General features: G+C 42.2%; 1 protein-coding gene across 8 annotated transcripts in view; it reads left to right on the top strand.

Annotated features, from left to right (window-relative positions):
- FAM193A (family with sequence similarity 193 member A) overlaps nt 1-26,047 on the top strand; it is a 196,792-nt gene that overhangs the window by 117,743 nt on the left and 53,002 nt on the right. For 4 of the 8 annotated variants that reach the window (XM_054683716.2, XM_016951172.4, XM_016951170.4 and 1 more), the window contains exons 8-14: nt 1,520-1,591; nt 4,257-4,334; nt 6,011-6,123; nt 6,265-6,507; nt 9,288-9,441; nt 9,559-9,738; nt 18,580-18,831. In XM_054683716.2, the coding sequence (XP_054539691.1) occupies nt 1,520-1,591; nt 4,257-4,334; nt 6,011-6,123; nt 6,265-6,507; nt 9,288-9,441; nt 9,559-9,738; nt 18,580-18,831 (1,092 nt within the window). The remainder of the gene's footprint in view (nt 1-1,519; nt 1,592-4,256; nt 4,335-6,010; nt 6,124-6,264; nt 6,508-9,287; nt 9,442-9,558; nt 9,739-18,579; nt 18,832-26,047) is intronic. The other 4 variants (XM_054683717.2, XM_063808593.1, XM_024355933.3 and 1 more) reach the window with 1 other exon arrangement.

A 26,047-nucleotide genomic window follows, 5' to 3' on the forward strand; every position in this document is an offset into this window, starting at 1 on the left:
TCTCCTGCCTCAGCCTCCCGAGTAGTAGGGACTACAGGCGCCCGCCACCACGCCCGGCTAATTTTTGTATTTGTAGTAGAGACAAGGTTTCACCCTGTTGGCCAGGATGGTCTAGATCTCTTGACCTCATCATCCACCCACCTCAGCCTCCCAAAGTGCTGGGATTACAGGCGTGAGCCACCATGCCCAGCCAGGAGATGCATTTTTATTTTCACTGTCTTGTGAAGAAACCATGAGAAACAATCTGCCACTAATACAATTGAGGGAAATTGAGCCACTTTAGTAACATCCAGAGAATAATAGTCATTCTGGAACCATGTATGCATGGGTGGGAGGTTGTGGGGAGCTGAAAACAACAGAAATTTATGCTCACAGTTCTTGAGGCCAGAAGTTCAGAATCAGTATGTCAGCAGGGCTATGTTCCCCTGAAGGCTTTGGGGGCAACTGCAGTGACCCCTGGAGTTCTTGGTTTGTGGCCACTCCACTCTCCACTGGAGCCGTTTTAATGCACTATTTAATTTAAAACCTTTGAATGAACATTGGTTGCTTCTAATCAATAACATTTTAGAAATTTTATACTGATTCAGAGGTTTTAAAATGTTGAATACGTGTAAAATAATTGAGTCTCTGTTCACAAATAAGTATGTATGTATGTGGCAAGAGAGTTGGTAGGTTTTGTTTGTTTGTTTGAGATGGAGTCTTACTCTCTCAACTAGGCGGTGGTGTCATCTCAGCTCACTGCAACCTCTGCCTGCTGGGCTCAAGCAGCCCTCCCACCTCAGCCTCCAGAGTAGCTGGGATCACAGCGCACACCACCATGCCTGGCTAATTTTTTTTTTTTTTTTTTTTTTTTTTTTTGTATTTTTGGTAGAGACGGGGTTTCACCGTGTTGCCCTGGCTGGAAGTTTGAAATCAATTATTTTTATGTTTGCTGTCTAAAATTCATTCTTTCTCTGTTGTTTGACACATACATAAGCCTGCAGGTACCCAAATTTGTTCCAAAAAAAAAAAAAAAAAATTACCCTGAGGCTGTGAGGAGAGAGTCAAGGAAGAGGTTTTTATTGATGTTATTTATCAAACAACTCTTACACTGTACACTAAGATTTTATAATAACTGCAGACATATACAATGAAAAGGGAGAATTGGCACCAATATTGAATCTTCCCATCCAAGAATATGGTATGTCACTCTTTTTTAAGGTTTTTAAAAATATATTGTATTATGGTTTTATAGTTTGTAAATCTTGACCCATTTTGTGCCTCCATAGTCTGTAGTTTGAGGGGCTGCTATGACCGGCATCTTGAGTGGGGAATGTGTGTTTAAAGCATTCATGCTGGAAACTGGGAAAATGGAGATGCCCTGTGACCAGTCATCTCGCCAGATGCCGGCATTAACTCTTGTAGTTTTTGAGTTGAGTCTTGAATCTGGGAGTCTAGGAAATCACGGTATCTTCTACAAATAATGATAGGTTTATCTCATCTTTTCCAGCATTTGTCCCCTTTTTTTGGCTTCCACTAGGACCTTCAGACCAGTGTGAATAAGAGCATTGATACTGGCACCCTTGTCCAGTCCTGGCTTCGAGGGGCTGCTGTGAGTGTTTCACCATGAAGTTTGATGCTTGCCATACAGACTTTTGATACTTTCTAGCAAATTAAAGAAGTTTACTTTTATTTCTAGTTCATTTAGGCTATCATTTAAAAAATAAAACAGGAAGATGTCAAAATTGATGGTATGATTTTTCTTATATCAATTTCTGTATGAGTTAAGAGTTTAGGTTACCTAATTTTGAGACATTCTTGCGTTCCTGGGATGAAACACTAGTAGATCATGATATGTCATTCTTTAGTCCATTATTAAATTTATTAGCTGATATTTGATTTAGGGTGTGTGTGCGTGTGCGCCTGTGTGTGTGTGTGTATTTGGACAGCTATATAAAATTATTTTTAGAGACAGGGTTTCACACTGCTGGCCAGGCTGGAGTGCAATGACAAGATATTAGTTCTCGGCAGCCTCAAACTCCTGGGCTCAAGCTCTCCTCCCACTTCAGCCTCCTGAGTAGCTAGGACCATAGGCACATGCCAGTGTGCCAGCTAAGTTTTGGCTTGGTGCAGTGGCTCACACCTGTAATCCCAGCGCTTTGGGAGGCCAAAGCAGAAGGATCGCTTGAGCCCAGGAGTTTGAGACCAACCTGGGCAACATAGGGAGAACCCCATCTCTACAAGGAAAAAAAAAAATTAGCCAGGTGTGGTGGTGTGTGCCTGTGGTCCTAGCTACTTGGGAGGCTGAGGTGGGAGGATCATAGGCCCAGGAGGTTGAGGCTACAGTAAGTTGTGATCACACCACTGTAGTCCAGCCTTGGTGACAGAGCAAGAGACCTTGTCTCAAAGATAATTTTATTTACAAACAAATGAAATTTTTTGTAGCGGTGGGGGTCTTGCCTTATTACCTAGACTGTTCTCAAATTCCTGGCCTCAAGTGATCCTCCTGCTTTGGCCTACCAAAGTGCTGGGATTACAGGTGTGAGCCACTGCATCCAGCCAGGACTTTTATATCTATATTCTGAGGTATAATTGAGTTGTCTTGGTCTTTGAGGTCTTATTTGTTTTGTATAAAGGTTGTGCTAGCTTCATAGAATGAATTGAGAAACTCTGTGTTTTTGCAATTTTCAGGAATAGTTTAAATTTTCTGTCCCATGAAGGGTTTGATAGAACCTACCATAAAACTTTGGGGCCTAATTCATTTTTACAGGGAAGAAGAACAAGAACTATAGATCTTGTCTGCCTTTTTCATTTATATGACATTTATTAGTGTATTTCAGGTTTCCTTCTCCCTCGAGTCAGTTTTACAAATAGAATTTGGCTCAAGAAGTTATCCATATCGTTTAGTAAAGGGTTGTAAACTCACACCTGCAGGGCTAGGGAAAGTCACGGAAATGGATGATACAGGGTAGAGCGGCCCCAGCGTTCCTGTGGTGCTCATGGCCGTCACCACCCTCACCTTGAAAGTGCCCTCAGTTGGGATAGGCCCTAGTGGAGCCTGGGGCATGGGTAGCGAAGGCCACACCTGTGTGTGCGTGCGTGTGTCCTCCTGTTCTCTGTTAGGGGCAGTCCCCACTTGGGTCCAACGGTCTTCACAGGGCCACCAGAGCTGCCAAGTTGTCAAGAGAAGCCAGAAATCTGGATTATTAGGTGAAATCTCGAACACTTTTAAAAAGAGGCGAAGTGCAAGTCGGACAAAATAGCCCATGAGCCCCTTGTTTGTAACTCTTCTTTAGATGTTACAAAGTATCAACTTATAAAGATACTTTGTCTCACAGTTTAAAAACAATCTTCTGGCCAGGCGGGCACAGTGGCTCACGCTTATAATCCCAGCACTTTGGGAGGCCGAGGCAGGTGGATCACTTGAGGCCAGGAGTTCAAGACCAGCCTGGCCAACATGGTGAAACACCGTCTCTAGTAAAAATAGAAAAATGAGCTGGGCGTGGTGGCGGGCACCTATAATCCCAGCTAACTCAGGAGGCTGAAGCACAAGAATCGCTTGAACCCAGGAGGCAGAGGTTGCACTGAGCCGAGATTGTGCCACTGCACTCCAGCTTGGGTGATATAGCGAGACTCAGTCTCAAAAACAAAACAAAACAATCTTCATATGTACCCATATCCTTTCTCAATCCTGATTTTTTTTTAATGTTACCTTTTTCCCCCTTTTTCAGCCTTGACAGAAACTTACAGAACCGACTTTCGGTTTTATTAATCACATATGCTTCTCTGTTTCCTCAGTAATTTCTCTTTTTGCCTTTAACTCCTAACTTCTTTGTTAGTTTTGTTTTGCTTTGCTTTTTAAGTCTCATATGCCTGTTAATAGCTCTTCCTTTCCTGTAGTCTGAGCTCTTCGTGTGGCAGGACCGAGTTGCCATCATCTTGCTTATTTCTAACACATTCAGGGCACATAATGGGCATTCAGTAAATAGTGAATGTTCATCCACTGTATTGACAGATTTAGTCAGAATATCTTGATTTCTCTTTTTACTGTTTATTCATCTCTGTCTTTCATGTGAGAAAAGTACTTGTGATGAGTTTGAGTAAAATAAAGAAGTACCTGTTAACATATTTGTAGTATTGTATCTTTATTCTGTTTGCAGATGATGTTTCTCTCATATATATCATTTTAAGAAAGTCTCCTCTTGAAAATGTCTTGTATAATTGTCGCAGGTATTAAAGTTTTTCTTTTTTTTCTTTTTTTTACATCCCCTTACTAGATGACAATGAAAACCAAGCAGCGCATGTTAACAGAAGACTGGGAGCTTTTTAAACAAAGAAGATTCATTGAAGAACAGGTAAGCTTGTCAATAAGAGAGGCAATTAAAGGAAGTAGAAATCTGTCCTGACAGCAAATGACTTCACTGCATGTTGATGTGCTTTGTTAGAACAGCATTGGAGGACCACATTGGCATGTTTTGCCAGTGTTAAAAACTGTTCAAGATGGTGTTTTTAATCTCAAGATAAACTAATTTTCACCTATTTCGTTATCTTCCATATACGCCTCAAGAAAAACCCATGTGTATTGAGTGGCCTCTCTATCCCACAGCAGCTCTGGGTATTTTGCAAAGGATATTACCTGAGTCCCCACAGTCCCCTATGAGGCAGATGGTGCCATCTGCAGTTTACATACGAAGGAGGGTGATAGGGTGAGGTTAAGGATGTTGCCTGATGTCCCAGAGCTGGAATGGGGGCCCAGCATCCCCAGACAGAGCGCTCAGATCTCCAGACATTGCCAGGTGCCGTGCCTTCAACATGGCAGCTGGCAGATCTGGACTCTCCCTTCCTCATCTTCCTGGCGGTGCCTCCTCCAGGCAGGCTTGTGCTCCACCTTTGCTGGAGCTGTTTGGCAGAGCTTGCTAGTGATGTCCTGTATCTGGTCAGGGGGCCCTTGGCTTCATCTGTAAACTTGGCTTCCCCAGATCTCCCATCCACATGCCACATCGACTCTCTTCCTGTTCTCTGACACTTCTCTCCATCTCCTTTACGAACTCCAACTTCATTGGCCTTTCTGCAAATATTGGTGGTTCCCTGGCCTTGACCCCATGCCTGTCTCCACATTTGCATGCCCGTGGTCTCCTCTGGGCACCACAGGTATACAGATGGCACCAGTGTTGTGGCATGCTTACCTCTTCCCTTTCCCCATTCTGCATGTGTCCCTGTGCTTTTGTTGTTGTTGTTTTGAGACAAAGTCTCACTCTGTCGTCCAGGCTGAAGTGCAGTGGCGTGAACTCGGCTCACTCGGCAACCTCTGCCTCCCGGGTTCAAGCAGTACTTGTGTCTCAGCCTCCTGAGTAGCTGGGATTACAGGTGCCAGCCACCACGCCTGGCTAATTTTTGTATTTTTAGTAGAGATGGGGTTTCACCATGTTGGCCAGGCTGGTCTCAAACTCCTGACCTCAGGTGATCCGCCTGCCTCTGCTTCCCAAAGTGCTGGGATTACAGGCGTGAGCCACCTTTCCCGGCCATCCTGTCCTTTTGAGTGGCCCTTCCAGCTGCCACCTGTCCCATTGCCAGAGTGGGTCCAGAGTTCCTTCTCCTTTGAAATGCAGATGCTCACCTTGTCTGTTAGAAGTTGAGGTGCCATTTCCTCAATAGCTCCCAGGCCGACCCCTTGCCCTCCACGTGCCAGTTTTCATTCCTACAGCTCTGTTCTCAGTACCTTGCAAGTACCAAGCACATGGCAGACAGGGTAAAGGCCGGGTGTCTGCATCAGGTGTGTGCTGTGAGGGCGCACTGCAGCATGTTTGCTGAAGACAAAAGCGATTAGGGTCTCCTGGTACCTGAGCCCTTTGCAGCTCAGCCCCCAGCTTGCTGCCGACTCCAGGTCTGCTGCCCCTGTATTCCTGGTCCTGTCCCGCTGAGGAAGCAGTGCCCGTGAACATGATACATGTCAGCAGAATTACTGAAAAATAATGAGCCATGTCTCGGGGAAGGGTCTTGCAAGATTAAAGCATTTTAAAATTTCCTCTAGTTAACCAATAAGAAAGCAGTTACTGGCGAGAACAACTTCACAGACACCATGAGGCACATGTTATCGTCCCGGCTGAGCATGCCCGACTGCCCCAACTGCAACTACAGGAGAAGGTAAGCCTGGGTTGTGGTGTCGGCACGACTGGCCCATGAGACCTTCACTGGGCTGAGCGGAGGCCTAGAACCGACCCTTAGAGAGCATGGTCTAGTCTTGTGCATTGGCTGGCTTGGTAACTGTCCTTAATTCCTGATCAGATGTGCTTGCGATGACTGCAGTCTCTCACACATCCTCACGTGTGGTATCATGGACCCCCCCGTCACTGATGACATCCACATTCACCAGCTCCCACTTCAGGTGGATCCTGCTCCTGACTATCTTGCTGAGAGGAGCCCGCCCAGTGTGTCATCTGCAAGCTCGGGGTCCGGCTCCAGCTCTCCCATCACAATTCAGCAGCACCCCAGGCTCATCCTCACAGACAGTGGCTCGGCACCAACTTTGTAAGTTGTGACTTTGTAATAAAGTTTCCGAAATTTAAGTCGCCCCAGCAATGAGAAATACATACAGTAATGTCCACAGAAGTATGAACATCATTATTGTGCTTTTCATGACAAGGGACCCTGAGGTTTTTAATGCAGCTTTTAAAACATGAAATCAGTAAACCCAAACTTTTAACACTGTTTATCTGGGAAAAAAAAAAACATGGTAAATTAATAAAGGCCAGTAAAGAAAAAACATGTTGGTATGCAGAGAAGAAGTGTCTCTAATTCCGGCCTCACATCTCCTCATTCTCCTAAAGGGTGACCAGTCCGCCGTCTGTCCTGTCTCACTGTCAGCCCAGCACTCATGCTTGTTTCATGTCTTGCTAAGAACTCAGGTGATCGCTTTAGCAAGCAGTTGAAGGTTTCTGTTTTTCATGTTCCCGCATGATTAGAAGTACATTGTTGTGCAGCTGTCACCAATTCACATTGTAGTTGGCTGGTCCCAGATTTCTTCAGAGTTGTGACCCTGTCATTTGGGGAGGCTTCACATGCTAATTTCCAAAAGGGTTGCACATGATCATGTGTAGTTGCCAAAGTCAGCTTAGGTTTAGTTTACATGTATCGTAGAGCACACAGGCATCATGTTCCATGTGGAGGTGTGCAGTGGGAGAGATTGTTGTTCCTGACCTTGGCTGTGCAGCGTTTCTGGGATTTCTCTGACCAACTGACTTGTGTTCATTCCTTCTGTCTGGATTTCTCATGGTGACTGACGTTTTCCTTCAGTCTTTCCATTTTCAATTTGGGCTTGTTCTCAGACAAAATAATTCTGAAAGGACTGGTTTAAACTCACTGACTCTCTTCATACAAAGATTGCAGGCTGCTGTTTATTGCCTTAGAGACACTGTGTACTCTCCAGGGCACAAGAAAGAGTGTTGACATTTTTGCAGCTGGCTGTTATCCAACTTCTTACTAAAACATAAAAATTAAACATATATAGCCTAATGAAAATTTAAGATGGAAAATTTCATCCCTGTTCATTTGTCACAGCTGCTGATGTCAGTTATGGTCTCTTGTGTCACGTGTGGTAGTGGAAGAAATTGGCTGTGGGAGCCTTTCTCCTTGGGCCGGAACTGCCCATCACCAGTTACGGGGAGCCTAGGTTCTCGGGACATCTGGGCCTTCAGCAGCTTGTGATCAATGTCTTCCAAATGTAAACTATGATTTGAAAATCTCCAGTGTTATCTTTTCATTTGTATTGTCTCTTTCTTGGTGCCTTTTCTAAGTTGGTTAAAAAGAACAATGTGATTCTAGTCAGTGTACCACACAGTACTTCCTGGATCTTATGGGTTGGATCTTTACGGAGCTAGGGCTGGTGAAGCCTCCTGCCGTCACATGGAGCAAATGGCTGAGTTACTTCACTAGAACCTCAGTTTTCTCATCTGTAAATTGTGCCGATGGTCATCCTCAGGAGTGTGTATGAGCATTGGCCCAGGCAGCGTCCCAGGTGCAGTGGGCCTGCAGGAAGCCCTAGGACTCTGCACCTTGTGGGTGCTGTTTGTACTTACCTCTGGTGAGCTCCAGACTCTAGCACGTTACTTGTAATGTGTTGAAAAGACACCGGAATTTGGTAGTCCTGGACACTCTTCACTCATTCTAGGAAGTGAGATCACGAGTTCCTAGGGTTTTGCCTTCTGGAGGTTGCTGTGTGCCCAGGCTGAAGATGGACTCAGTGCATGTTTTTGTGGACCTTGGAGCATCTTATTGCACTGAGCTTAAATGTGCCAGCTCTTTTAATGCACCAGAGCTGCATCTTAAGTGGTCTCTGTAGGCTAAAGCCTTGAAATCTGTTTAAAATTAATTTCAGGCCGGGTGCAGTGGCTGATGCCTGTAATCCCAGCACTTTGGGAGGCCGAGGCGGGCGGATCACCAGGTCAGGGGATCGAGACTATCCTGGCTAACACAGTGAAACCCCATCTCTACTAAAAATACAAAAAATCAGCCGGGCGTGGTGGCGGGCGCTTGTAGTCCCAGCTACTCGGGAGGCTGAGGCAGGGGAATGGCGTGAACCCGGCGGGTGGAGCTTGCAGTGAGCCGAGATTGTGCCACTGTACTCCAGCCTGGGAGACAGAGCAAGACACTGCCTCAAAAAAATAATTAAATAAAATAAAATTAATTTCAGTAAATTTTTCATTTGCCTGTTGCTTAGATGTCTTGCTAAAGCTGATATTTAATTACGATCATGAGTGACCAGGCCATGACTGGCCTTAAAGCAAAAAAAATTAGTCTTCTGTTACATAAGTGCCTTTAAAGTTTTGTTCAACTGACTATTTCTGAAAATTTCAGCCCTAAGTTGAAAAAGCAAACACTAAACAGCTAAGGTTAAAAAAGCAAACACTAAACACCTAAGGTTGCCATCGGTACCCCTTTAATTTTAATCACAAATTGTGTTGTCTTGGGAGTAGCAGAGAGACCAGTTTTATACCAGCGCTTTTCAGGTCAAATGGAAACGTTAATCAGTCTGGTTAAATTTTTGTAGTTTCCTTAATATTTCTACTTTTGGAGGTTTTTCTGTTTGTCTTTTGTTTTTACTCTTCCAAATGGCACAAATGTTAATCTTCCAAGCATTTTTCTCATGATGAGGTTACTAAGAAATGTTAGTGGTAGGAATGATACTTAACTAATACTCTTTGTAAATGAAAGCCGTGATCTGTCCAGGAAATACCTGTGCTTAGTGGCTGGTTTACTCATTGTCTTTCACAATTGAATGACCTCACAGTGACCATCTCTGCTTGTGTCAGTTGTAGTGATGATGAAGATGTTGCACCATTGTCAGCCAAATTTGCTGATATTTATCCATTGAGTAATTATGATGATACCGAGGTGGTGGCCAACATGAATGGAATCCACAGCGAATTGAATGGTGGCGGGGAAAACATGGCCCTGAAGGATGAGGTATGGACGTGGCTTCTTCGTAGCAACAATAAATGACATAAAATGATGGTCTGACATTTTAATATTTTATATTACTCTGTTTTGAAAAGTGCAAATTACAAAAGATTGTCTTTAAAGTCTCCTCAGATAAGCAGTACCAGCAGTAGTTCCTCAGAAGCTGATGATGAAGAAGCGGACGGCGAGAGTAGTGGGGAGCCCCCAGGGGCCCCGAAGGAAGATGGAGTGCTGGGAAGCAGGAGCCCCAGGACAGAGGAGAGCAAAGCAGACAGTCCACCCCCATCCTACCCAACACAGCAGGTAGGACTTTGCTTGCTGTTTTGCCAAGGATCTCTTTTTCTGTGTGTATTTTCTCTAAACATGAGCATTACTGAATACAAAATTATTTTGTTTCCCATAATTTCTGAAGGTTAGAACTGAAGAGAGTCAAGGCATACTTACAATCTCCATTTGAATCTTGTTTTTCTTGCTCGAATATCAGTCTTGATTTCGCAACACCCCATAGCAGCTCTGTGGAGGCCTTTTTTGTCTGTATAGAAGCAAAGAGAGGAGTAAAAAAAAATAGTGGAATATTAAAATTTCAGGAAAGGTTTGTTTTTCCTGTTCATTATCTGTTCTTCTGTTAGCCAAAGGTGAGGGTACCTTATTAGCTTTTTTTCTCAGAATTTCATAAATAGATGCTTAAACAAGTTTTTGGCCGGGCGCAGTGGCTCATGCCTGTAATCCCAGCACTTTGGGAGGCCAAGGTGGGTGGATCAGTTGAGGCCAGGAATCCAAGACCAGCCTGGCCAACATGGCAAAACCCCGTCTCTACTAAAAATATAAAAATTAGCTGGGCATGGTGGTGGGCACCTATAATCCCAGCTACTTGGGAGGCTGAGGCACAAGAATTGCTTGAACCTGGGAGGCAGAGGTTGCAGTGAGCCAAGATTGCACCACTGCACTTCAGCCTGGGCGACAAAGCAAGACTCTGTTTAAAAAATCATAATAACAACAATAATAATAAGCAGTCTTTAAATGAAAGAACAAATGAAGGTCAAAGTACTTGGCTGATTTATTTTATTAGGTAATATAAATGTAACACTCAGATGGTAAAGGTGATGTTGAAAGGTCTATCTGGGAAGTCTGACCACATCTCCTTACCAGTTTTTTCTTCTACGTATAATGTTTTTGATGTCTTATCCAAGAAAACTTTGCCTAACACAAAACTGTTTTCTTTTAGAAGATTTATAATTTTAGTTCTTAGATTCTGTTTGACTCAGCATTTACTTATTGTGAGGTGAGGATATAAATTCACCTTTTCTGCATATATAGATATCCAATTGTTTCAGTACGGTTTGTCAGAAGTACCCTATTGAATTGCCTTGGCCATTTATTGAAAATTTATTGAAAATCAATGGACTATAAATGTAAGAGTTTATATTTGGACATTCCATTCTGTTCATTTGATCTCTGTGTCTGTCCTTACACCCAAATTGCATTTGACAATTGCTTTATGGTAAGTTTAGGAAAATGGGATAGGGTCTTCCCTCCAGCTTGGTACACCTTTCTCTCTCTCTTCTTTCTTTTTTCTTTTTTCTTTTTTTTTTTTTGAGATGGAGTCTCCCTCTGTCACCCAGGCTGGAGTGCAGTGGCGCGATCTCGCCTCACTGCAACCTCTGCCTTTCGGGTTCAAGCAATTCTGCCTCAGCCTCCCAAGTATCTGGGACTACAGGTGCACGCCACCACGCCCGGATAATTTTTTGTATTTTTAGTAGAGACGGGGTTTCACTATATTGGCCAGGCTGGTCTCGAACTCCTAACCTTGTGATCCGCCCGTGTTGGCCTCCCAAAGTCCTGGGATTACAAGCGTGAGCCACTGCACCCGGCTGGTACACCCTTTTCAAAATCGTTTATGCTGCTCAAAGTTCTTTGCATTCCCATATAAATTTTAGGATCTACTTGTCAACTACAAAACGCCTCCTTGGATCTTGAGGGATTGCATCGAATTCTTGAATATATATTTAGAATTCTCCAGTGAAATCCTCTGGATGTGGTTGTGGTCTTTTATTTGTGGGATGATATAGATCAATTTAGGGAGAATGCAATCCTAACAAAATTGAGTCTTCTAATCTGTGAATATGCTTTATCTTTCCATTTATTTAAGTCATCTTTAATTTTTCTCAGTAGTTCTAAAAAAATTCCAGTCTTTGTGTCTGGAATATATAAGTATTATGTGTTTTCATTCACAGTAAAAGGTATTTTCTAATTTTGATTTCCAATCGATCATTGGTAATACATAGAAATACAATTGATTTTTTTATATTGGTCTTGTGTTCTGCAGCTTTACTAAACTTGTTTATTCTAGTAGGGTTGGTTCTAGTAGGTCCTTTTGCTGTTGTTTTGGTAGATTACTTTGGATTTTCTATATACAAGATCATGTTGTCTGCAAATAAAGTTTTAGTTCTTCCTTTCCAATCTGGATGCAATGCTTTTAATCTTCCCTTCCCTTTCCCTTCTCTTTTCTTTTTCTTTCCTTCCTTTCTTCTTTTTAAGAAACAGAATCTCACTCTGTCACCCAGGCTGGAGTGCACTGCTGCAGTCATGGCTCACTGCAGCCTCAAACAGCTGGGCTCAAGCAGTCTTGCTGCCTCAGCCTCCCAAGTAGCTGGGACTACAGGTGTATTACAACTACAGGCATGTGCCACCACGCCCAGCTTTAAAAAAAAACTTTTTGTAGAGAGAGGGTCTCACTATGTTGCCCAGGCTGGTCTTGAACTTCTGGCCTCAAGCGATCCTCCCATCTCAGCCTCCCAAAGTTTTAGGAGTATAGGTGTGAGGCACCACACCCAGTCTGGATGCTTTTAATTTCAATTTCTTTTTCTCTTTTTTTTTTTTTTTTTTTGAGACAGAGTCTTGCTCTGTTGCCCAGGCTGGCGTGCAGTGGTGCTCTCTCGGCTCACTGCAAGCTCTGCCTCCCAGGTTCATGCCATTCTCCTGACTCAGCCTCCCGAGTGCTTTTAATTCCTTACTCTTGCCTTATTGAGCTAGCTGGAAACTCAGTACAGAATAGAATTGTTGCAAGCAGATATCTTTGCCTTGTTCCCAATCTTAGGGGGAAAGCATTTAATCTTTGACCATTCTTTAAATGTGATATCAAGTATAGGTTTTTCATAGATGCCCTTTATTGGGTTAAGGAAATTCTATTCTACTCCTAATTTCTTGAGTTTTTTCATGATTTGAATATTGAATTGTATTGAATATTGAATTGTTCGGTTTTTCAAATGTCTTTTCTGCATGTGTTGCGATCTTGTGGTTTTCGTTTTTTATTTTGTTACCGTGGTGTGTCACATCAGTTGATTTAAGGATATTAAATCAACCTGTGTTCCTGGGATAAATCCCACTTGGCGGTGGTATATAATCCTTTTCATATGTTCCTGAGTTGGTTTGCTAATATTTTGTTAGGATTTTTGCATCTGTGTTAATATTAATAAAATATATTGGTCTGTAGTTTCCTATCTTTGTGATGTCTTTGTCTGACTTTGGTATCAGAGTAATACTGGCTTCATAGGATGAGTTAGGAAATGTTTTTTTCACTTATGTTTTCTGAAGGAGTTTGTTTAAGATTGAGATTTATTAAATATTTGATAGAATTGACCAGCAAAATCCTGTAGGCCTGGTCTCTTTTTGTGGGAAGATCTGTAATTACTAATTCAAGTTTCATTTGTTTGTAATAGGTCTTTTCAAATTTCCTATTTCTTACTGAGTGAATTTCAATAATTTTTGTCTTTGTAGGAATTTACTCATTTAAATTGTCTAATGTGTTGGCATAAAGTTATTCTATACTGTTATAATCCTTTTTAATTCTGCAGTGCCTGCAGTGATGCTAATTCTTGATTTGGGTAATTTTATCTTCCTTTTAATGGCTTCAGTCACTTGGGCTAAAGATTTGTCAATGTCTCTGTTTTCTTTTCTGTGTCATTGGTTTCCATTCTGAAATTGATTATTTCTTTCTATGTTCTTTGGGTTTTGCTTGCTCTTCCTTTTCTAGTTTGTTGAAACAAAAGCTTAGATGACTGATTTTAGAGCTTCCAAATTTATTGAGACTTGTTGATGGCCTAACATATAGTTTACCTAGATCCTGTTCTATGTGTACTTGAAAATAATTTGAACTTTGTTCTTGTTGTGTGGAGTGTTCAAGAAATGAAAGTTTAATCAAATTGGTTGATGGCATTCTTCAAGTCTTCTATATTGTCTTGGTCTATCCATGCTACCATGTAAGGACAGTAATCCCATTCCTGAGAGTAGAGCCTTCCAAAGTCCTTATTGCCTAATACCATCACTTTGGAGGTTAGGCTATCAACATGTGAATTTTGGAGGGGCACAGATACTCAGATCATAGTATATATTCTTACTGATTATCCGTCTGGTGGTTTTATCGGTTACTGAGAGAGGCATATTGAAGCCTTCAAGTTTAACTGTTGGATTATTTCCTTCTCCTTTCAATTCTTCCTTGTTTTGGTTCATGCATTTGGGGGTGATGTTATTGAATTATTGTTATAGCTCCCCTGATATATTGCCCCTTTTATCATTATGAAATGTTTGTCTACTGGTGTTTCTTAAAGTCCGTTTTATTTGTTAGTATAGCCACTCCACCTTCTTGGGTTACTGTGTACATGTATTTTTTCATCCTTTTACTTTCAGTTTCTTTGTGTCTTTGAATCTAAAATTTGTCTAACATCTTTTAGTTGGGCCTTGCATTTTTATCCTGTATATGTCAGTATCTGCCTTTTTAAATATTAAACAAAAATTTTAGTGTACTATTTTAATTCTTCTGTTGATTCTTTTTTTAATTTTCTTAGTGGCTGCTGTAGGGTTACAGTATGCATCTCTTGTGAATGTCGTTATAAATAATAAAACAAAAAGAAACAAAAATTAAAATACAATATGTATCTCTTTTTTTCTTAGAGACAGGGTCTTGCTCTGTTACACAGGCTGGAGTGGGGTGGCATCATCATGCCTCACTGCAACCTCAAGCTCCTGGGCTCAAGCAGTCTTCCTGCCTCAGCCTCCTTAGTAAGCTGGGACTATAGGCGTGTGCCGCCATGACCGGCTAAGTTTTTTAATTTTAGTAGAGACAAGGTCTCCCTGTGTTGCCCAAGCTTGTCTCAAACTCCTGGCCTCCAGTGATTCTCCCGCCAGGAAATCCCAAAGTGCTAAGATTACACTTAACCAGTGTACCCAGCCACAATATGCATCTTTTTTTTTTTTTTTTTTTTGATACAGAGTCTCGCTCTGTCACCCAGGCTGGAGTGCAGTGGCGCAATCTTGGCTCACTGCAACCTCTGCTTCCCAGGTTCAAGTGATTCTCCTGCCTCAGCCTCCCAAGTAGCTGGGATTACAGATGCGCACCACCACGCCCATCTAATTTTTGTATTTTTAGTAGAGACAATGTTTTGCCACTTTGGCCAGGCTGGTCTCGAACTGGCCTCAAGTGATCCGCCTACCTCAGCCTCCCAAAGTGCTGAGATTACAGGTGTGAGCCACCACGCCCGCCCACAATATGCATCTTAATTTATCACAATCTACTCCAGATTACTACTGACTTAATTCCAGTAAAATATACAAACTTTGCTCCGCAGGAGCTCCATTTCCTTCTTTCTCCTTTGTACTATTATTGTCCTATATATAATTACATTTGTATATGTTACAAACCAATAATATGTTTTAATTACTGCTTTATACAGCTTTATAATTTCTAGAGCAAATAAAAGAGAAAAATATATTTATACAGTGCCTGCCTGCCTGCCTTCTTTTCTTTCTTTTCCTTTTCCTTTTCCTCTCTCTCTCTTTCTCTCTCTCTCTCTCTCTTTCTCTTTTCCTTTTTCTTTTCCTTTTTTTGAGACAGAGTCACACTCTGTTGCCCAGGCTAGAGTGCAGTGGCACGATTTTGGCTCACTTCAACCTCCACCTCCCAGGTTCAAGCAGTTCTCCTGCCTCAGCCACCTGAGTAGCTGGGATCACAGGCAAGCACCATGGCACCCAGCTAATTTTTGTATTTTTGGTGGAGATGACATTTCGCCATGTTGGCCAGGCTGGTCTCAAACTCCTGACTTCAGGTGACCTAGCCGCCTTGGCCTCCCAAAGTGCTGGGATTACAGGCATGAGCTACCACGCCTGGCCTGTATTTATACAGTGTTTTCTATTTGCTAGCTGGCTAGTCATTTCTGGCATTCTTCATTTTAAATTCTGCCGAATTTAAGTTACCATCTTGTTTTTACCTTCCTTTAATATGTCTTACAGGACCAGTTTGCTAGCAGTTAATTCTCTTTTTGTGTAAATGTCTTTATTTTGCCTTCATTTTAAAAAATAGACCAGGCATGGGGGTGTCTCACGCCCAGCACTTTGGGAGGCAGAGGCGGGCAGATCACTTGAGGTCAGGAGTTCGAGACCAGCCTAGCCAACGTGGTGAAATCCCATCTCTTCTAAAAATACAAAAATTAGCCAGGCGTGCTATCATGTGCCTGTCATCCCAGCTACTTGGGAGGCTGAGGCATGAGAATTGCTTGAACCCGGGAGGCAGAGGTTGCAGTGAGTCAAGATCGCGCCATTGCGCTCCAGCCTAGGCGAGAAGTGAGACTCCGTCTCAACAATAAATAAATAAATAATAAATAGAGTGGTTGTTTTTAGGAATAGCTTTAGACTCACAGCAAAGTTGAGTGAGAGCTACAGAGACACCCTATACGCAGGGTCCCCACACACAGCCTTCCCACTATCAAATTCCACACCAGAGTGTTACTCTTGTTACAGTCATCAGCTGTCAGACTGTTAGAACAAGCAGTCAGTTCTCCTGGCAGCCTGGCTTTCTCAAGAAGGTTTTTTTAGTAGGGTCTGGGGTCATCCTAGGGACTTGGCCTTTGGCTGCAGGAAGCCTTAGGTGGTCATTGTGTGCCAGAGTTCTGCAGCTCTCAGTATCTCTTTGTTTTTATCCACCTTAAGGTTCACTGAGCTTCTTGGATCTGTAGACCAATGTTTCTCATCACATTTGGGAAGTGGAGTGTCCAGGTGTTATTTGGATGCTCTTCCCCCTTTCCTCTGGGACTTGGTTCTGCACATGCTGGAGTGCTGGCTGCTCTCCCACAGGCCTCTGAGCGTCTGCATACTTTCCCTCATCTCTTCTCTCTCTTCCTAGATCACTTCCATTGCTCTTCTTCAAGTTCACAGATGATTTTTCTGCCATTTTAAGTTTTCTTTTGAGCCCCTTTAGTGAAATTTTGGTTTAGCTATTGTACTCTTCACCTATAGAATTTATATTTTACTGTTTTTTTGTTTCTCTTTTTTTGTAGTAATTCCCTATATGTTGAATCTTTATTTTCATATTTTCCTTTAATTCTCTGAACATGTTATAACAGCTGCTTTGACATCTTTGTGTGCTAATTTAGTATCTGAACTCACTCCTGTTAACCGTTTGACTATTTATTTCCTGCATGTGGGTCACACTTTTTTTTTTCCAGACAAGGTCTTGCTCTGCCACCCAGGCTGAAGTGCAGTGGCATGATTACAGCTCACTGGAGCCTCGAGCCTGGACCTCCTGGGCTCAAACAATCCTCCCACCTCAGCCCCCCAAGTACTTGGGACTACAGGCACACACCACCATGCCTGGATAGTTTTTGTACTTTTTGTAGAGACAGGGTTTTGCCATGTTGCCCAGACTAGTCTTGAACTCTTGGGCTCAAGTGATCTTCCCACCTCTGCCTCCCAAAGTGTTGGGATTACAGGTGTGAGCCACTGCGCCCAGCCTAGGTCATACTTCTCTTTAATCTTTGCTTGTCTCATAATTTTTTGTTGAAAATTGGACATTTTAAATAGTGTAATAATTTTGCATTATCATTTTTTCCCTTGAGGGTCCTTTGTTGTCTTTTGTTTGTTTCCTTGTTTTTGTTATTTCCTGGGCTTCAGTTGCAGGATCTGTATCTCCCACATTATGTGGCTGTGGGTGTCTCAGCTTACTTCTTCTCTTCTCCTTTTTAGTTTGGCTTCTAGAGGTCTGCCCTTTGTCCACCTGGCTGATTGGCCAGCTGATGATTTGGGCAGAGGTTGCCCATGCACCTTGAATCCACAGGGGCTCCATTGTTGGCTGTGGGGTGAATGCGCTCAGCACTCAGCCAGTTCTCAAGTCAGCTGTGTTGGCCCCTTCCTCCAGCCCATGAGGTGTCCTCAGTGCATGCACTGTGCTCTCCTGGTCAGCCGGCGAGTTGTGGACAGCTTAAGAAGCCCTTCCGTGGCGCTCTCATTTCCAGGGTTCTCTCTGTTAGATTTCTGTCTCCTTTGCCACTCACCCCAGTTGGGACCTCAGTCTCAAGGAAACAGAGCTGCAGGCTTCCCTATTCATTCCCTTCTGAGTTCACTGCTTTTACTGCTTCACCCTCTGCCTGACCAGGCTGCTGTTTTTGGCAGCAGGGTTGGTTTGCGCTGACATCCCTGCAGTCACAGAACTCCTGTGCCCACTGCCGACTGAGTCAGGGGTGGAGTACAGGTGCAGGAAATGGAAAGAGTCCCAGACAAGAAAGCCAGACTTGCTGTTCTTCCTTGAAGTTCTAGCTGATTTGCATGAATAAATGTGTCGCAGTATTTTCCTTGGGCTGATTTCCAGAGCCTCAGAATGGTTGCCTTTGGCAATTGTGTTCAGTTTTACATTTGCCCTGAGGGAAAGGAGCCACTGACCTCTTCACTCCACCGTAACCAGAAGTCGCGTCTCTGCTTTGTTTTGGAGAATCCGTGTGTGACTACTTAGAAGCAGTGTTGAGCCCAGTGGAGCACAGCCAACCCCTCTCTACTCTGTCGTCTTCACTAGTTCCCTTGTCCCTGCTCACATGTGGGAAGCGAGATTTTCTGCGTAGGCATAGGATTCAGAACCAGTGGCTCTACCTGAGTCTGTCTGTGGAATGAGGTACACCTTTCTTCTCTGTGCGTCTTCTTCAGTCCCAGTCTCTTGGGGTCCCTCGTTTTCCTTGCATGGAAGGCCCTGGTCAACTCAGGGTGTCAGGAAAAGCCCACTTACCTTTGTATTTGCTTTGTAACTACTTGGCAGAATGTGACTGACTTTAATTCATACCATTTATTGTTTCACTAAATAGGTATGTTTTTTTTCTTTCCTCTTAGGCTGAACAAGCTCCAAACACTTGTGAATGTCATGTTTGTAAGCAAGAAGCTTCTGGACTGACACCATCTGCAATGACAGCCGGAGCCCTTCCTCCTGGCCATCAGTTCTTGAGCCCAGAGAAGCCCACACACCCTGCACTGCACCTTTACCCTCACATCCATGGACATGTGCCTTTGCACACTGTTCCACACCTGCCACGCCCTCTCATCCACCCCACCTTGTATGCAACGCCCCCCTTCACACACAGTAAGGTAAGTCAGGGCAAAAAGGGTCTGAAAGCTCACTCTTCACTGAGATCCTACAGGAGTACATAGTCAAACAAAGAAATCTGTGAATTAGCAACTTGCATAGGATAGCATCTGCTCTGGATAGGAAGGTCTCCAAGTGTTTCCTTTCACCATAATCTCTTAAGCACTGTAATTTTGAACCTTTACAGTTGTAACAATCATTAAAAACAACTGTGAAGGTCATAGTTCTTTTATTCAGAATTAAATAGAACAGAAGGATTTTTCAGGTGCTATTTCTAACAGGTTAAACCTAGGGAATATTTCCACAGGAGACCAGTAATCTACTTGTGATCTTCCAGGGCTTGCTATTCTTCTTAATTTGATAGGTAAAATAATGTGAATACAACATGAGTCCTCTAACACTGGCTGGACTCTACAGGGTCTAAAATGTCTATGCTGCTTTAGCATTTAGAAATACACGAGCCTAAATAAAGGAGGAGCCCTAAGTGTGATGCCACAGAAAACTATAACGCCCTGCAGGTGATGGAGCACTGGGGAGGGGAGGGTACAGACAGGAGAAGCTGCCAGAAACCCAGTGTGAAGAGCCCATTCAGGAAGTGGAGTGAGGATGTAGAAATAAGTTGATTTTTATGCATTTCTTCCCAGAGAACCTCATGTGTATACTTAGTATCTTAGACTTTACAGTGAAATTCTTAGGCTGGTTTCTTTCTTTGGACCTTAGATAGCTTTGCCTCTCTAGTTATTTTGAGCTTAACTTTACCAGAATGACTCACCGTAATTCTGATTGTTTTCTTTTTTTCTTTGTACCAGTTATTCTTGTCCAAAGGTAGCTCTAATCAGTCAAAAATATAATTTATTTCAAACCCTAATTTATTATTTAAAACATTGCTTTTGAGCTGGAACAGAAAGGGAGGAGGACATGACATGGAATGATTTTTTCCAGACCACAGTTTTTCCAAACACATGTGTGTTTTCTCCCCTCTAGGGGTCACTGTGAAGTGGGGTACATGTAGCCCATAAGTGAGGTTTGTTGTCTCTTTGCTAGGGAGAGGCGTAGGTGGAAGATTAACAGACACAGGTTTAGAATAGAGTGTAATAAGTTTGCCACATCTATTATAATTACTTGGCACAACTTGTCATCCAAATTCATGCTTAAATTTTGTTAGATTGAATATTGCTCAGTTTGAACTTTTAATGATGTCTTAATAATAGAATGCTTTTTAATAACATTTTTCAGGTATGTAGTCAGAACCAGGCTATCTTCATGGTCCGCCTGGTTTGTAGCCTGATTTTCTCTGGGTGTAAAGTGAGGAAGGTTTCCACTCCCTGCTGTTGCCTGAAGAGAGCTCTATTACCTAGTTCCAAGAAAAGATAATATTGTGTTAGATGTTTTTGCTGCTGGAAGCTATTCAAGAATTAGTTCCGAAAAATAAGTAAGATAGTAAAATTGATTATTACTAAAGACTGTGGGGCCCCTTTGGTTAAAAATTGATTATTTTCCCGGGCTTTTGGCCTTTTCTTAGGAAATTAGAGATCTATATATGGGTAAAAGAAGAAAAATATGTTTTAGGAGCATCATTTGTATCTAATATCTGTTCTCTTGATACCTGTTAAACTTTAATCATATAGAAAGATTTGAATAGAAAAGCAAATATGGATAGAAAAGCAAATATGGAGTCAAGCCATATACGGTAGAGGTCGTATAGAAACTTAGAAATTTATAACTAAATGTTATTTCTACCACTTCAGCAAACTGAAGACTATTCACTGATTCATTTAAAATATGTGGTGGCCATTATTATGTGGAAACATAAGATACAATTATCAAAATACTTCATTTGCATCCGGTATGAAAATGTTCGTTTCTGTAAACAAACTTGGATTGTCAATTAGCAGGTCTTACAAGATTAGTTTGTGTTATTTGACTTAGTTTGGCTTAGTTGGATGCTGTGACCACATCTGTGCCTAAATGCATAATGCATTAGCAGCCCTGAAGGGGTCTCCTGGTCCACCAGTGAGTTGTGGACAGCTTAAGAAGCAAATGAGCTATATCAGAATCGCACAAATTTCAGTGACATTGGAGGAAGTTTCTTAGAGATAATCAACAGTAGGATTGTTGGGCAAGAAGTTCTGAATGTAGGGAGCAGAAGGTGGGTGCTGAACGTGGAGGGGCCTTGTGTACTGTGTCTGCCATCACTTTTGCGTTGTTGGGGCCTTGGGGAGTTTCTGCTGTGCTGGGGTCACAGTTTTTGCCTTTTGGCACATTATGTCATTGTAGTTGTAATTCTTATAATTCATATTTTAGGCTTTGTGGGTAAATATTTAGTACCTAAAAAGTTTAGCATGGATACTATGAAAAATTTATTTTCTGGCTGGTTGTGGTAGCTCACGCCTGTAATCCCAGTGCTTTGGGAGGCTGACGTGAGAGGATTGATTGAGCCTGGGAGCTCAAGACCAGAGCAACATAGTAAAACCCTGTCTCTACCAAAAAAAAAAAAAAAAAAATTCTTGAAATTAAAAAGACTTGAAGACTAATTTCTGTTTTCAAGTGTCTCCATACCAGTGACATACTGAATTTATATATTGAGTATAAGTTATTTGAAAGTTAAAAGTATTGCTGAGAAAAATACAGTAATGAAATACTACATAAAATAAAAACTGTAAGTGCCAGAGAATTTAATTTCCAAATATTTGGGGATCTCTCAACTATCTTTTTGTTACTGATTTCTACTTTAATTCCATTGTGATCTAAAAGCATGCAGTGTATAATCTCTGGTTTTTTGAGTTTATTAAGGTATGTTTTATGGCCCAGAATATGGTCTGTCTTGGTGAATGTTCCGTGTGAGCTTCAGAGGAATATGTGTTCTGCCGTTGTTCAGTGAAGTGGTCTTCAGATGCTCATTATGTCCAATTGATTGATGGTGCTCTTGAGTTCTGTCAGTCAGCAACTATGTTCTGACTGATTCTCTGCCTGCTGGATCTGTTCATTTCTGATTGCGTGCCCTTGAAGACTTCCATTGTAATAATGGATTCATCGGTTTCTCCTTACACAGTTCTATCAGCTTTTGCCCTACAAAGTTTGATACTCTGTTATTAGCGGCACACACATTGAGAATTGTTACGTCCTCTTGGAGAATTGACCCTTTTTCATTATGTAATGCTCCTCATTACCACTGGTAACTTCCCTTGCTCTAAAGTCTGCTCTGCCTGAAGTTAATATAGCTCCTCTAGCTTTCTTTTGGTTAGTGCTAGCATGGTATATCTTCCTTCACTGCTTACTTTTTGAAAAGATTTATTATAGTAAAATATGCACTAACATAAAATTTACAATCTTAACCATTTTTAAGTGTAGAATTCAGTGGTATTAAATACATTGATAATGTTGTGCAGCCATCATCCGTCTCCATAACTCTTTTCATCTTGTAAAGCTGGAGGTTTTTACCTGTTAAACAATAACTCTACTTCTCCCAGCCCTGGGCATCCATTATTCTACTTTGTCTCTGTGATTGTGACTACTCTAAGTACCTCATGTACATGGAATTGTACAGTGTTTCTCTTTTTGTGACTGGCTTATTTCACTTAGCATAACGTCCTCAGCGTTTATTCATGTTGTCGCATATTGCAGAATCTCCTTCCTTTTTAAGGCTAAATAATACTCATCATATGGCTGTACCCTATTTTGTGTCTCCATCAGTGAACACGTGTTGTTTCCATACATTAGCTACTATGAACAGTGCTGCTGTAAACATGAGTGTACAAATATTTCAGGACCCTGCTTTCAGTTGTTTGGGGTGTGTACCCGGAAGTGGAATTGCTAGATCATACGGTAATTGTATTGGTAATTTTTGGAGGAACTGCCACCGTTTCCTACAGTGGCTGCACCATTTTACATTCCCACCAACAGTGCACAAGGGTTTCAGTTTCTCCACATCCTCATTAACACTTGTTATTTTCTGTTTTGCTTTTTTAATAGTAACCATCCTCAAGGATGTAAGGTGGTATCCCATTGTAGGGCTTTTTGTCTTGTGTAAATGACCACAGATACATTGTAGTTTTGATTTACATTTCCTTAGTGTTTAGTGATGTTGGGCATCTTTTCATTGTTCATTGACTATTCGTATATCTTCTTTGGAGAAACATCTATTCAAGTCCTTTGCTCGTTTTTGAATCAGGTTTGTTGTTGTTGCATTTTAGTTCTCTTTCTATTCTGGATATTAGTCCTTTATCAGATATATGATTTGCAAGTATTTTCTCCCATTCTGTGGGTTGCCTTTTTACTCTGTTGATAGTGTCTGTTGACGCACAACATTTAAAAATTTTTCAGCCAGGCACGGTGGCTCACGCCTGTAATTCCAGCACTTTGGAAGGCCGAGGCAGGCGGATCACGAGGTCAGGAGGTCGAGACCATCCTGGCTAACACAGTGAAACCCCGTCTCTACTAAAAATACAAAAAATTAGCCGGGTGTGGTGGCGGGCGCCTGTAGTCTCAGCTACTCGGGAGGCTGAGGCAGGAGAATGGCGTGAACCCGGAAGGTGGAGCTTGCAGTGAGCCGAGATCACGTCACTGCACTCCAGCCTGGGCGACAGAGCAAGATTCCGTCTCAAAAAAAAAAAAAATTTCATGCAGTCCAATTTGTCTATTCTTTGTTGCCTGTGCCTTTGGCGTTACATCCAATAAATCATTGCCAGATCCAGTGTTGTGAAGCTTTTGCTCTCTGTTTTCTCCTAAGAGTTTTGTTCTTTCCTTACATTTAGGTTGGTAATCCATTTTTTAGTTCATTTTTATATATGGTGTTAGGTAAGGGTCCAACTTCATTCTTTTGCATGTGGATATTCAGTTGTCCCAGTACCATTTGTTAAAAAGACTGCCCTTTTCCTGTTGAAGGATCTTGCCATCCTTGTCAAAAATCATTTGACCATATATCTGAAGTTCCAGTTTTGGGCTTTCTGTTCTGTTCCATTGGTCTGTATGTCATGCTGATACCACACTGTTTTGATTGCTATATCTTTGCAGTAAGTTTTGAAATCAGGAAGTGTGAGTCCACCAGGTTTGGTGGGTTTTTTTTGTTGTTTTGTTTTGTTTTTGTTTTTGTTTTTTTGTAAAGATTGTTTGGGTTGGCCGGGCACGGTGGCTTACACTTGTAATCCCAGCACTTTGGGAGGCTGAGGCGGGCGGATCACGAGGTCAGGAGATCGAGACCATCCTTGGCTAATACAGTGAAACCCTGTCTCTACTAAAAATACAAAAAATTAGCCGGGCGTGGTGGCACGTGCCTGTAGTCCCAGTTACTCGGGAGGCTGAGGCAGGAGAATCACTTGAACCCGGGAGGCGGAGGTTGCAGTGAGCCAAGATCGCGCCATTGCACTCCAGCCTGGGCAACAAGAGGGAAACACTGTCTCAAAAAAAAAAAAAAAAAAAGATTGTTTGGGTTATTCAGGATCCCGTGAGATTCTATATGAATTTAGGGTGGATTTTTCTATTTCTTCAAAATACATAATTGGGATTTTGATAGGGACTGCATAACTGCATTGAATCTGTAGATCACTTTGGGCAGTATGTACATTCTAACAGTATTGTCTTCTAATCAACGAATATGGTATGTGTTTTCATTTATTTATGTTTTTTTAATTTCTTAGAGCAGTGTTTTGTAGTGTGTTTGTTTGTTTGTTTGAGACAGAGTCTCCCTCTGTTACCCAGGCTGGAATGCAGTGGCATGATCCCGCTCACTGCAACCTCCACCTCCTGGTTTCAAACGATTCTCCTGCCTCAGCCTCCCGTACAGGCATGTGCCACCACGCCCAGCTACTTTTTTGTATTTTAATAGAGATGGGGTTTCACTGTGTTAGCCAGGATGGTCCCAATCTCCTGACCTCATGATCTGCCTGCCTTGGCCTCCCAAAGTGGTGGGATTACAGGCGTGAGCCACCGCACCTGGCCTGTTTTGTAGTTTTTGGTTAATTCCCGTTGGTGTTTTGGTTTGGTTTTGGTGGTTTTTTTTTTTTTTTTTTGAGACAGAATCTCACTTTGTCGCCTACGCAGGAGTGCAGTGGCATGATCTTGGCTCACTGCACCCTCCACCACCCAGGTTCAAGCGATACTCCTGCCTCAGTCTCCTGAGTAGCTGGGATTACAGGCATGCGCCTCCATGCCTGGCTAATTGTTGTATTTTTAGTAGAAACGGGGTTTCACCATGTTGGCCAGGCTGGTCTCGAACTCCTGACCTCAAGTGATCCGTCCTCCTTGGCTTCCCAAAGTGCTGGAATTACAGGCATGAGCCACTGTGCCCAGCCCTAAATTATTATTTTTGATGCTGTTGTGAACGGAATTGTTTTCATAATTTCCTTTTCCAACTGACCATTGTTAGTGTATAGACATGCAGCTGATTTTCGAGTGTTGATTTTGTATCTTCCTACTTTGCTGAATTCATCTATTCTAACAGACTGTTTTTGTGGAATCTTTGGCGTTCTCTACATTGTAAAATCATATCATCTACAAACAGAGATAATTTTACTTCTTCCTTTCCAGTTTAGATGCCTTTTATTTCTTTTTCTTGCCTGTTTGCTCCGGCTGAAATTTCTAATACTGTGTTGAAGAGAAGTGATGAAAGCAGGCATCCTTGCCTTGTTCCTGTTATTTAAGGAAAAGCTTTCATTCGTTCACCATTGTCTGCTGTGGGTTTTTCATATATGGCTTTTATTATGTTTTGGTAGTTTTCCTTCTATTCCTAGTTTGTTGGGTGTTTTTGTAATGAATGGGTGTTGAATTTGTCACATGCTTTTTCTGCACCAGTTGTGATGATCTTTGGCTTTTTCCAGTCTGTTAATGTGGCATATTAACATTGATTACTTTTTATACATAGAATTATCCTTGCATTCTGGGAATGAGTCCCACTTGGTCATGGTGTATGAATCTTTTAATATGCTGCTGAATTCATTTTGCTAGTATTTTGTTGAGGATGTTTGCATGAATGTTCACAAGCCATACTCGTTTGTAGTTTTCTTTCTTTCTTTTTTTTTTTTTTTTTTTTTGAGACAGAGTTTTGCTCATTACCCAGGCTGAGTGCAGTGGTGTGATCTTGGCTCACTGCAACCTCTGCCTCCCGGGTTCATGTGATTCTCCTGCCTCAGCCTCCAGAGTAGCTGGGATTACAGGCATGCACCACGAGGCCCGGCTAATTTTGTATTTTTAGTAGAGACGGGGTTTCTCCATGTTGGTCAG

Source organism: Pan troglodytes, chromosome 3 (genome assembly GCF_028858775.2).
Source record: "Pan troglodytes isolate AG18354 chromosome 3, NHGRI_mPanTro3-v2.0_pri, whole genome shotgun sequence".
Taxonomy (NCBI): Eukaryota; Metazoa; Chordata; class Mammalia; order Primates; family Hominidae; genus Pan; species Pan troglodytes.